The sequence below is a fragment of the Morus notabilis genome, unplaced genomic scaffold (genome assembly GCF_000414095.1).
Source record: "Morus notabilis unplaced genomic scaffold, ASM41409v2 Scaffold666, whole genome shotgun sequence".
NCBI lineage: Eukaryota > Viridiplantae > Streptophyta > Magnoliopsida > Rosales > Moraceae > Morus > Morus notabilis.
The window spans coordinates 615315-629252 of NW_010359376.1; the positions used below are offsets into that span (position 1 = coordinate 615315).

Sequence of the window (13938 nt, forward strand, 5' to 3'; positions counted from 1 at the left end):
ATCATCGTCTTCATCATCATCTGCATGATATCCCGGTGCTGCGTCCTGTTTCGGCTGAGCTACTACTGCTGCCGCTACGGCATTGGCCTAGAGTTGTTACTGGGCATGGTGTAGCTCCTCTTCGCCATTTATTATTTCTTCTAGGAACTGCTGGATGTGATAGTACTGTCCAGGGTAAGGAACTAAGTCCCGGACGTCTTGGGGTACCCCCATCCAGATCAAATCTCTGACCTCTGAAAATAGGATCTGGGTAGGTATGATGGGCAACGTGGAGTCCCAAAAATGTTGGTAGTAATGAGCCATAGACTCTCCCTCATAAGAATCGAAGATGGCATCTAAAGCCTCATATTGTCTTCTCTGCATATCCTCCCAGATGTGAGGATTTCTCTGCACTCCCGGAGCATGAACTTCAATAGCGCCATACAATATCAGCCCGTACTCGGCTCTGATCTCCTGCTTGAATTTTCCCCAACTAGGGGGTTGGTGTTCAGCTCATTTCCCGAGCCACCAGGCGAGGGCGTGTCCTAATAATTTTGAGGTGGCTAATCGGACTCTCAACCGCTCTGGGATGTGGCAAACGTCGAAGGCGATCTCCATAACGTTGATCCACTCCATTAGTAGGTATGGCTGACGGCGACCGGAGAATGTATGCACACACATGTCCACGAACGCGATCGTAGCTCTACGATCCTCCTCAATCTGCCTGGGGTCTATCGGTGCAGCCATACTCTATCGTAACGCAATAGTATTAACATTAATATTTAATCATAATATATTATTTACATGAATTTCTACTTACTTGGACTGGGGCGGAGTAGCCACGTGACGGTGTCGAGTATGATGGCAGGATACCGGCTCTGATACCAACTGTGACGACCCTCCTTTTGAGGCCGCCACTGTAACTAACTTTTTAACTTGTACTTACTGAAATTTCTTAAAATTTACGGAACATGTTTTTTTAAAGGGTCTTATAATAAACATAAGATACGAAATTGCTTTCTTAATTAAAATATTCAAACCTTAACATATATGTTTCAGAATCATAATTAACAAAACTATTTATAACATAAAGCTGATTACGGAAATAATTGCGAGCGGTATCCATATCCCGAGGCCGCCGGCAGTCCATCAGGCATTATATGCCGGTTGCTTACCTACAGTATAAACATTCTATAATGAGCTTTCGCTCAGCAAGTAGGAACTACCTCTCGCAAAATAAATGTAAGTTCACATGAATAAATATGCATGAGCCAATTATCCTTAATTATGATGTCTTATCATAATCTTATTATCTTATCTTATCTTATCTTTTCTTTTGGGCCTGAGTGCTCATACCACTTGCGCGCAATCATCGGGAGGTGAGGGTTTGCAAGGTCCCCCACGACACCGTGATTATAACTGAACTGAATGCCTCCCTTGCGAAGGACATTTTTTTTTTCTTTTCTCCCTTCCGGAGCTTGAGTTACCTCCCTTGTGGAGGCTGGTACGGCACTCAACTGAGATCATTCTTATAAGTTCCTCTTGACTTATTAAGGTGTATGCAATATGACCTAGCATAGCATACTATATCATGTACTCGAACACATATAATTCGGGTGTACTGCTTAAGTGTATGTAGTATAACATAGCATAGCATTCATAACATTAAATGTACTCAAACATATATAGTTCATGTGTACTGTTTACTTTAAAATCTATTTATATTATAGGCGAGATTCCTACTTACTTGATTTTCAAAGCTGGGATCCCCTTTTCGCCTATCAGCCTAGTCTCTTGCTTTCTTCTGAAAATGAACACCCATTAAGAGTGTGAGATTAACTGTTATTTGTTATTCTATTTTAGCAACTTATGAAGGAAAATCTAACCCTTTCCATAAGGCATATATTCCTTCCCTTTACTAAAGGATAATAAAGATTAATTTATTAAATCCTCAAATTCTTATTTTCCTTAATTTCCCTTGGTATGATATTAAGGCCCAATTCGGCCTAGGACTTATACATGGCATTCTAACTTTTACGCCGCTGAAATTTATACTCCAACGGAGTCTCTTAAACTAATGTGGGCGTTGGACCCACATTAAATCTTCAAAATTCTACGGACTTATCGTATTGGGCTCGTAGGTGCCCGTCGGGATAATTCACTCAGTAAACCACTATGTTCTTTAAAGAAAGCATTTTTCCTTAAAAACTTCCTTTATGAATACTTTCATTAAAATAAGGTTTAATGTCATTGTATTTTACTGGAATTCTATCTCGGGTTCTTTTATAACTTTTTGTTGAAACCGACACTGTTTTAGTTTTGTCTTGTTAAAAACTGTGAAGTTTTTGAAATCTGCATTTTACTGTATCTTAGAGTCGGATTTCAAAATTTTGTTCTTCATGAAAATTTCTCATCTCGTCGGGATCTAAAATTGTCATTTTTGATGAAAGTTAAATTTCGGCCTCTAAAGGCCTCGTTTGGCTGAAAAGCGTAGCTGCTGTTTTTCTTGAAACTGTTTTAGTCAAAAATTGTACTGTTTCGGGAATCTGTGTTTTAGTACCTCTTCAGGTCGGATTTTGAAAATCTTTTCTTCATAAAATTTCTTCGCCTCGTCGAAATCCAAAATTGTCACTTTTATGAAAAATTGAGATTCAGCCTCTAAGGATCCCGTTTGGCTGAACCAGTGGCTGCCAGTTTTTTTTTTGAAACTGTGTTGGACAGCTTGTCCGTTTTTGTAAAATGGCTTCAAACTTAGTTTTAGAGTTAAAATTAAGTTTTGTCATAGTAACCGAAAATGTTCAAAACATCCAGAGCTATAAGTTCAAGCTTTAAAGTATTAAAAAAAATCTCGCTCTAGGGTCCTCATTTTCACGGTCAAAGTCACCGGAAAATTTTTCCTCTAATCCGAAAATAAGCAACTTAGATCAAGCATAAACATACCACATCAAACTAACCTCAAAACTCACAAAACTAACATAAAACTCACACACCCTTATTACAACTTATTTCCTTGAGAATCACAATTAAAGAGTTCTCTCTCTTGAAAGCCTTTGATCTCCTCTAAGATTCGTCAACGGCTTGAAACTAGAAGAGGATAAGGAAATTTGAGAAGAATATTTCTACATTTCCAACTTTACTAAAACATGAAAAAGAGAGAATTTTAGAGTTTTTACCCTTGGAGAAATGCTTGTCTAGACTCCTCCTTTTCTCCTTCAAGTTAAACTAGGATTTGTGGTGAGATTTATGGGAACTTTTGAGTGTGTGTGAGGTAAGGGATGGCTTGGCTTTGGTGAGGGAAAAGTTTAGAAAACTTGAAGGTTGGAGCTTTGGAGAGCTGGTTTTAGATATGGCAAAGGAAGTGAGATAAAGCAAAAGTTAGGCTTAGATCACATTGGTTCTATTTATAGACCACTAGGTTATTACCTCCTTTAGTCTACTTAACTAAACAAAATTTTGCTTAAAACCCCTTGAAGATGGCCGGCCAATGTGAGAGAAAGAGTGAAGGAAGAAATGTCATGATTTCCTTTCAATCATTACTATCACATCAATCCTCTAGCACACTCAACATTTAACCAAAATGTTTGGCTATAAATCCCTTGAAGATGGCCGCCCAAGTGAAGAGAAAAAGGAGAAAAAAACTAATCATGAGTCCTATTCACCTCTCTCATCACATCACATCAAATCGCACACACTAACCTACCCCTTGTACTTTTGTCCATTCCCTTAAGTTACTTATTAAAACTGTCCAAAATTATACTGACATCTATTTTCTCATGTATACGGGTACTGGATGCTAGTTTGTACTGTGTTGGGAGATTCTTAAAATTAAGATGCTGAAACTGTATCTGTACTGGAAATTCTTTCATTTTAAAGTACAGTGAGAATTTATCGATCGAATTTACTTGATCGGAAAAACGTGAACTTAACGTGAAATCTGCTACAGAATTTAGGAATGCAGATGTTCATTCCATAAATCCTTCAATCACAAAATGTACATAGTATAATGATTTTCCAGGAAAATCCTTGACTTAAATACATGAATTTCAATATTGAAATTATGGGATTTTCTTGGTCACTATAGTCAACATCTTATAAGGATCCTTAGTGCATAACCACATAGGTAAATTGTAGGCTGTTAAAACCACCGGCCACATACTGTATGAGAGGCTCATGTTCCCGAAAGGATTGAAACCATCAGCGGCCAACCCCAAGCGAACACTTCTCGGCTCACGTGAAAACTCAGGATACTTTTCATCTACCTCCTTCCATTCATTACCATCGACTGGATGATGCATTAAATCCTCATCATTTGAACACCCACGCTGGTGCCACGTCATATATTTAGCTGTGTGACGAGAACCGTACAGACGCTTTAACCGATCTATTAACGAGAAATAACGGCATACTTTCCATGACACTTGTTTAGTACCCTTTGTCTTTTTTTTCTTCCAACGGGATGTTTTACATACTAGACATGTTTGTAGATCAACGTTATCCTTCCAAAACATAGCACAATCGTACTTGCAGACATGCATTGTTTCGTAACCCAGTCCAAGTTTACTCATGAGCTTCTTCGACTCATAATGAGAAGAAGGTAACTTCACATCTGGGAATGCATCTTTCAATAGATTTAACAAAGCATCCATACACTCATTAGGCCACTTGTATAACACTTTTAAATGCATCAATTTCACTAAGAAAGTTAAAGATGAATACTTAGTGCAACCCGGATACAATCCCACCTGGAGCTCAGAAAGTAGATCTTTAAATTTAGCGTATTGTGCATCTTTTAGATCCACATGCGTCTCATCCAACATTTCATGGTAATCATTAATCCCAGCAATGTCTTGTAAGACTGCAAACATCTCGTCTACTGGTTGATTAACTATTGGGTCGACACCTGAAACCGCTTCACTTCACCATGGTGAATCCATGTACTATACAATGGATCAAAACCAAATCAATGTATATGCGTTCTCACAGTTTCTACTAGATGCATTTCATGATTTCTACAATTTACACAAGGACAGCTGATATGGCCACTTGAAGTTTGATAATTTTTGGCGACCTCAATAAAAGCAAATAACCCATTCCAATAATGATCCGACAATCGGTTCCTCAAATAAATTCAACTTTTGTCAATCGGCATTTCAACTATACACAACAACAAACATAAAAATTTATTAATGTGTTTAATTAATTTTAATTTTACTCTTTATTAACACAATTAAATTTTATTCATTAAAGTTTGTTAATGAACTTATTAAAATTCTCGTTTTCTAACTAAATTTTGGCAGCATAACGACTTATTTTTCTTATGATCCAAAAATCTAAACCTGCAGAAAAATAACTTTAAAAGATTTCGACACACCATAGCTGCAAGATGTGCCACCCAGAACAAGAATCACAAACATATACTAAATTTCAACAATATAAGAAAATCATAGTTCAAATATCAAAATCATTATCCCGAATTCATACAACCAAAAACTATAATAATTTTAAACTAAAAGTACAATAAATATAAAAAACTTACAAAGTTTAAACCCACTAAATGAGGGCTAAAAATAGCGGGATTATGCCTACATCAAATTGAAACATCGAACATAATTTTCAAACACCGAAATTAATATTTTATTAACATCTAGAGTAACATATAGACACAATTGTTGATTAATCAATGCAAGTTTAAATTTTCACATTCTCATAACCATAAAAAATGACTAAACTCGAACAAAATTTCCAAACAAAATCCCCAATATTCAACTCCCAGAGCATCAAAATTCTCGTAACTCAATCCAAGCACATACTCGATAAGCAAAACAAGAGCAATAAAATTTTCTCGGACGTGCACGATTCTTCTTCCATTTTCCATTTTCTCGGCAACCAAACAAAATTTATAAAAAGAAAAAAAAGGAGAAAACCCAAACCTGTCAGAGTATGTTAGCCTCTTCGAAGTCCTGGCGGGGCGGGACGGGAGCGGCGGCGGCGGCCGGAGAGGGGAAAAAGAGAGAAGGGATCGAAAGAGAGAGAGAAAGAAGAGAGAACTGAAGAGAGAGAAGGGAAGAAAGAGAGAACAGGGTCGGCGGCGGAGGCGGCGACGGGAAGAGGAGGCAGAGAGAGAGAGATTTTGCAGGAGAGAAAGAGAAAACGTCGGGGGAAAATGAAGAAGAAGAAGAAGATAGGGTATATTAGATCAGACTTATTTGCGACGACATAATGTCGTCGCCAATACATCACAGCTGGCAATTAGTTGCGACGACATTATGTCGTCGCAACTAATTCGAGTCGTCGCAAATAATCATATTTCCCGCGTTTAGTTTTTGGTGAAATCTTAAAAAGATTATTTGCGACGAGAAACAGAAAAATATCGTCACAAATAACCTCAAATTAGTTGCAACGACAAATATCGTCCAAATATCATATTATTTGCGATGCCCTTTTGTCGCAAAAAATGGATTACCTTGGCGGCAAAAATCCGCGTCATTGAAATTTCCGCTCCAAATTTATTTGCGACGACATTTAAGTTATTAGCGACGACATGGTTATTTTATTTAACAGGAGGTAATTGCAACGACATGTCGTCACAAATATTGTATTATTTGCGACGACAAATATCGTCGCAAAAAATGTGGTCGCAAATGGCCTTTATTGTTGTACTGTCTTTAGAAGTTTAGTACCAAACCTAATTTAAGAAAGCAATTATATTGTGCGTATTAGAACTTTAGTACAACTCCTTACGTTTTAACTCGCCAAAAGTTATTTCGTGCTTCGAGATTTTAAATAAGATTCAAAAAATAAATTCCCAAAATTTTGGATTTCCGAGTTTATAAAATGATTAGTTAAAGAGATTTTCAGTTTAAATCATAGTAAGTAACGGTTTGATCGTTACATAAATGTACTATGTTTTTTTTAATAATATAAAAAATGGTATTTTCACTTTTAAAAAAACATTATTTTGATACTTTGAAGTCGATTTTCACAGTCAAATGTGGATTCTACTCTTCTATTTATTTAATTAGTAATTAGATATTTTACATTGTTACAAAAAAAATATTTAAAAAAATATAAAAACTAAAAAAAAATTCCTATAAATTCTAAATAGTTTAAAGTTAAGTATTAAGATTAAATAGAGTAACGATCACGTAAAATGGAATGTTACAGTAAGTTTTTAAATTTGTCTACAGTTTATAAAGCTAGCTAATTTTCTTACACGTGAAACACATAAATAAGCCTATTTTTGTCCCTTTTTTCCTCTTATTTTTGTTTTAGCTTTCTTAGATTAGATCAGGTTCAGTAGTATAACGTGTTTTAATGTCAGATTAGTCAAAATTTCGTGGTCAAGATGAGAAAATATGTAAAAGCAACAAACCCTAATTATAAAATTTGACAATTAATAGTTTATATTCTATTGATTGTCAAAAATTATATTCTACATTTCTACTGATACATAATATCCCATCAAAGATTTAATACTATTTTCTTCTTTGAAATGGAAGTATAGGGTACAAATGCAGAGCACCATTGATAGTGCTACCTCTCATCTGTCTGCAAGCATGCTTTAAATATGTCCTAACCAAAAAAACAAACGTTGATGTGGCTTTTATCATTTAAAGTCGATTTCTCTCCGCCCCTTTGCTGCCTCTTTCTCTCATTATTTCTCCTGCCTCTCACTCATCTCTCTCTCCACTTTCCTTTGCCAACTCGCTAACCAATGGAAACAGAAAGTTATAAACATTGTGCACGTGCCTAAATAGAGACTGAAGAATAATATATATATATATAGCAGGCTCTAGCGAGACCCTTTGTTTCAAATATGGTCCCACAATGCAACTATTTAAACGGAGACCCTTGTTTCCGCATCAATCATTCCCTTTGTTTCAATGGTCCCACAATGCAAATTATATAAACGTCCTCGCGAGACCCTTGTGATCCGCACCAACCATTCACTTACTATCAATCTTGCATAATATCATCATTAGCAAACCAAAATGGCCTTCAAGAATGTTTCTGTGATTTTACTACTATTTTCGGTCGTTCTTGTTGCTGCTATAGCTGATGCTCGGATTAACCTTAACGAGATTTCTACTGAACATTCTCCATCTGCAGGTATGGATATATATTTATGTGCGCACGCACACATATATGTACTTCTGCTTCCCTCATTTATACTAATGATAATGATATACCTATATATCTATTATTTTAGGTTTTCGACAAAACTTCTGCTCTAGCTGTGAGTGCAAGACAGAATCCGAAACCACAAAATGTTATCGTACGGATAGGAAGATAGGCGGATGCCCCTTGTGCAATGGAACTTGCCTTTGTGCCGTAAGTTCCCCTCCAATATGCATTTGCACATATGAGGTTGAGACCTGCAATCCTGAAAAATGCAACTCCATCAGTACTACTGATATGCTGACGTTTGAGAATCTTCTCGCTGCCAAAGGCGCATGATGAAAAATTAGAAACTATATATTGCATGCTACATGCAATATATTACGCGTATTATATATATGTATGTTTATAAAACTACCAAGTTAGTAGAAAACTTGGGGATAATTAAAGCTTGCCACGCTTCAACCACTGCTGTGATGTTGAGGCCTTTAAATAAGTGTGAGCCTATGATAATAATGAAGTAAAACTTCTGTAATTTTTATCCGGCTTTTTTAAATATATTTTTTATTTCATGCACATAGTTAGGATCTAAGAGATGATGCGACATTTATATAAAGCATTTTTCAATATACATCTGTCGGACCAAATAATAATATTTAGGTGAACAGTGTAAGCGGAAATATGGAAATAAGAGAAATAAAAATTTTAAAATATAAATGTAGAAGAAACGTAGAAACGTAGTGGACGTTTAGTTTATAAATTCAGAATTATTCTCATTTTATGTGTTAGTTTTTTTAAAGAACAAAACAATAATACAAAACAAATGGAGGGCTTACAGCCCTTTGCTCTCTAATTCGTATGATTTTGTTGGCCTTTTCTCTGTTTTTAATAATAAGATGGGTGATATGAACATGGAAAATCTATGGAAGAAAAATATAAAAGTCACAAAAATCAATCCCAATAAGCCTTGTCTATGACATCGTATCGGAATCTAGTTTCCCTAAAAGCACCGTTGATAGATTATGGGAGCTTGCCAGCATTAATGCCATAAAAAAAAAAGATTATAATCTGACCTCTAAACTTTAAGGTCATTCTCAGTTTGTTCTCTAAACTTTAAAAACTTTTACTTTACTCTTTAAATTTTGAATTGTTTTCATTTAACCATTTTTATTGTAATTTATGTTAAAAACAGATAGAAAAAAGAGAGTAATGCAGTCATCTAGTCTTTCTATCGGAATTTCTATTAAAAACAAACAAATAAAAACCACATGACTAAATTTAAACCCCAATTTTTCTGTCCGATTTTCACAAAAATTATAATAGGAGTGAAGTTATAGAATAATTCAAAGTTTATGAGGTAAAACGAGAATTTTTAAAATTTCAGAAGTAAATTGAGAATGATTATAAAGTTCAGATAGCACCAATGATAATAATCTAAAAAAATAGGTGTGGAGTGTGGAACGCCAATTGTTCCACAACTCTCCTAGATGCTTGTTCATGCTTACCATTAGCTCATCGTTCCATGTGATATCAAATTTTTATTGCAACTCAACAAACATATTGATTTCCAAATTTGCTTCTTCCAACCAGCTTTTAAAAATAAGGAATAAAAGTTGTTTCAAGTTCTTACGTCGATTGCTTTCCAAATTGGCTTCTTCCAATCTGACTCGATATCTTGTGATAGGATGCTATCTGTAGTGGTAGACGTTGTTTTCTATGCATAGAAAAAATCACGTGACCATGTACTATGATTGTCCCCTATTGGCTTCAACGTAGTTTTGTCAAATTAGATTGGTAATTAATTTGTCGTCTTTAGCATTTCTTTACCTTCTTTCTTCATCTATTCCTGGATATGGTCCTCTACTGTTGCCCCTTTTCTTACGTGATCCACCATTTTCATCAACTGAGGTTCTGGGGGAGCTCCACACAAATTCAACTATTCAATTATATATTAATAAATATGACTAATTTTTTCGCATAAAAATAATTAATTTTTTTCTCTCTCGTTTAGATTGTTGGCACTTCGCTCCAATACACACACATACACACACACATATATAACTCGCAAGACAATAAGTATTTTGAATTTCCACTCATAACTCAAGTTGTATAACTCGCAACGACAAACCTTTTTAAGCATTTTATATATTGAACGATCTCTGATCCTCTGTTTTCATAAATCAATACAATAGTTTTTTAGTAAATGAAGAGTAAGGATAACAAACATCAAAACAAAAGAAATTAAGAGATAGCTCAAGATCAAGAGCTAGAAAGGCGGTACAATATATATTATAGGCAAATAAATTAATACAGAAGTTGTTTTTGTTCAAATTATTATCTTTTTGTTTAGCATATTTTCACTTGTTTATAAACATATTTTATTGACTTTTAGAGTTTGGAAGATCTGCGATCCCCTAGTGATATAGGAGTGAAGCTAATGGGAGAACTTGACTGTAAACCATTTATTGAAGCCATGAAGAAGAATCGAGTGAAGGATGTGCAATTTGAGGCTGTGAAGAAGTGCTCGCTATGGAATAAGCAAATTAGAGATCCGCACTGGTATCCATTCACAGTACTTGTCGACAAAAAAGGAAAACCTAAGGTATGATCTTGAACAAGATATTCTTTTGTTATTGGTTATTAAAGCTGTATTTCATGTATTACAGATCATATTATTTTGTAGTTTATATATAAATTAACGGGTAAGTATAAAATTAGGATACTCGCATGCAGTATTCTTTTGGAAATACAAGTCTTGACTAATTGACAATATTATCAAAAATGTACTTTGAGGCGTGCCAGTCGTATATTTTGATAAAAACGCACAGGATTAATTTCGTGATGTAAATTTTCTTTGAAAATTAAAGTGCATATTATACTAGGCCGTTTAACTTCGGTTGCTGCTTCAGGCAATCATTAACGACAATGATGAGAAGTTGAGGGAACTAAAGGAGGAAATGGGCGAAGAAGTTTACAAGGCAGTTACGACAGCTTTAACTGAGATAAATGAATATAATCCAAGTGGCGGTTGTGTCGTGCCGGAGCTATGGAATTTCAAACAAGACCGGAGAGCAAGTTTGAAAGAAGCCATTGCATTTCTTCTTGAAGGTTGCACTGCTACCACTTCTAAAAAACGCAAGACCAGGTTTGTTTTTATTCATTCCTTTCTCGGTGCATATAGTTTTAGTTGAACTTGAACTTGAATTTTTTAGTTTTTTTGAACACTATATATAGATATAGGTAAGAAATGTTGCTCTCTCTTTTTTATTGTTTTATTAAATTTTTTTTTTATTTTTTTGAAATGGGTTATAATTATTTCTTTAATCTTAAATCTTTAAAGATTAGTGTAAATTATAATGTAACGTTTTAGCTTCCACCCCAAGCCGCCTGTCATTAATACACATTACAATTACCCATGTTCTTCTGCCAAAGACTGCAGAAGTCTCATAATTAACTCTAATCACCGAGAAAGGAATTTCAAACAAGACCGGAGAGCAAGTTTGAAAGAAGCCATTGCATTTCTTCTTGAAGGTTGCACTGCTAGCACTTCTAAAAAACGCAAGACCAGGTTTGTTTTCATTCCTTTCTCGGTGATTTATTTGCCTAGCAGCAACTTTTTTTTTTTTGTCGTTAAAACATCAGTTTGTTTTAATAGGTTTAGAATACATTATATAAAAATGAAAAGTATTTTTCTATTCCATTTTTTTTTAATAAGAACTTGTATTTTGATTGCAGAGGAAGAAACTGAGAGCATTGGAAGTAAGGCAACTTGGTTCCTTGATGAGTCAGTACTGCAGGGTGAGCTATGCTATGATTGACTTGTCCCGTACTAGAACGGATATTTTTACTTCTTTTTTTTTCTCTTTTTTTTTTTTTTTGTTTTGTTTGAAACTAGGCTTGTATTTGTTGTTGTTGTTGTTTGAAACTTGAAAGTTAGTAAGAAATTCTTTTTTTCTTTGCAAGTGGATTTTCTTTTTTAAGCACTGGGATCAAAGTTTTAGCATGTCTTTGGGTTATCTATATTAATTTGTGGATATCATTTTGTTACGTTCAGGATAATAAGACTACCCTTATTAATTATAAATTTATAGTACTTTTAATGGGTAATATGAAAGGTCTCGAAGTGGTAAAAACACACCTAACATATTGATTTGGCATGGTTGCAGAAAGTGCCAGAAACTAATAATTACAATGTTACACAGATCTTAGTTGGGGAAAATTTTTGTAATTTATCACTGCATTTATTTTGTAAGCCTTAATTGATGAACCACATTTGTCTAAACTTATTAGCAAAATATACCGGATTCAAGCTGTTTAGTTTGGCAGAACAGCAAACAGTAAACTAAATAATCACATGCTAGGTAAAAAAAAAAAAAAGTAATAAGAACACCATATTTAATTATTTTACGTGGCCAGAAAGTGAAAGTTTAGTAGTTGAAACGTATGAATTAGGAGTATCATGATAATAGAAAAAGATATTAATAAAATGAATTAACTACGATGGTACTTAAAATCCACAATGTAATAGAAAACATCAAATTGATCTTTAGTCAATTAATTTACTGGATTCAATATACATATCATGATATTGCAGTTTAAAACAAAAGAATATATTTTAAATATAAAAGTGCATATAGTTTTTTAAAAATGTCTCTTTATACAATTTTATCTAAGGTGTCGAATCACTTTGAGCAGGCGCTGAAGATAAGTATACATGAAAGATTAAATAGTCAAGTCGTGATCACGTAAAATTGAATGTTATAGTGAGATTTCTAATTTGTCTATTATTTATAAAGCTAGCTAATTTTCTAACATTTGAAACATGTAAACAACCCTATTTGTCCCCCTTTTTTCCTCTTATTTCTGTTTTAGCTTTCCTGGATTACGTTGAGTAGTATAACGCAATTCACTATGACTTGTATGATTTGAATAATGTGATTGATTGTCTCTTTAGAAGTTTAGTACTGAACCTAATTTAAGAAAGCAATTATATTGTGCATATTAGAACTTTAGTACAACTCCTTGCGTTTTAACTCGCCAAAAGTTATTTCATACTTTGAGATTTTAAATAAGATTTAAAAAATAAATTCCCAAAATTTTGGACTACCGAGTTTATAAAATGATTAGTTAAAAAGATTTGTAGTTTAAATCGATAAGTAACGTTAAATCGTTATATGAATGTACAATGTGTTTTTAATAATATAAAAAAAGTGGTATTTTTACTTTTAAATAAACATTCTTCTGATACTTTGAAGTCGATTTTCACAATGTAAAATGTTGATGCTACTCTTCTATTTGATTAATTAGAAATTAGATATTTTACATTATTACAAAAAAATATTTAAAAAATATAAAAACTCAAAAAAATTCCTATAAATTCTAAATAATTTAAAGTTAAATATTAAGATTAAATAGAGTAACGATCACGTAAAATGGAATGTTACAGTAAGTTTTTAAATTTGTCTACAGTTTATAAAGCTAGTTAATTTTCTTACACGTGAAACAAGTAAATAAGCTTATTTTTGTCCCTTTTTTCCTCTTATTTTTGTTATAGCTTTCTTAGATTAGATCAAGTTAGTGTTGTCAAACGTGCCGTGCAGGACCAGCACGACACACTTGACCCCAGGCCCATCACGGGCCTGGGCCGTGCCAAGCACGGCCCTGCACAATGCAGGGCCGTGCCTGGGCCGGGCCTGAGAAGAAAAACTCAGGCTCGGTCCAGGCCCCGGCCCTAGTCCATAAGGGCCAGGGCCGGACCTGGGCCCAGACCCTTCACGGGCCGGCCCCGGCCCTTTTTTTTAATTTAATTAAAAAAATATCAAATGCCCCAAAAGATGTGAT

The 13938-nt window shown here is 34.4% G+C and overlaps 1 protein-coding gene across 2 annotated transcripts in view; it reads left to right on the top strand.

The window, feature by feature from the left end:
* Window positions 1-8638, top strand: part of LOC21402204 (Bowman-Birk type proteinase inhibitor) — a 28840-nt gene extending 20202 nt beyond the window's left edge. The window contains exons 1-2 of one of the 2 annotated variants that reach the window (XM_024163056.1): window positions 7931-8088; window positions 8189-8638. In XM_024163056.1, coding sequence (XP_024018824.1) covers window positions 7971-8088; window positions 8189-8436 — 366 coding nt within the window. In that variant the 5' untranslated portion in view covers window positions 7931-7970 and the 3' untranslated portion in view covers window positions 8437-8638. Of the gene's footprint in view, window positions 1-7930; window positions 8089-8188 lie in introns of those variants that run through there. The other variant, XM_024163057.1, reaches the window with a different exon arrangement.
* The last annotated feature ends 5300 nt before the right edge of the window (window positions 8639-13938 follow it).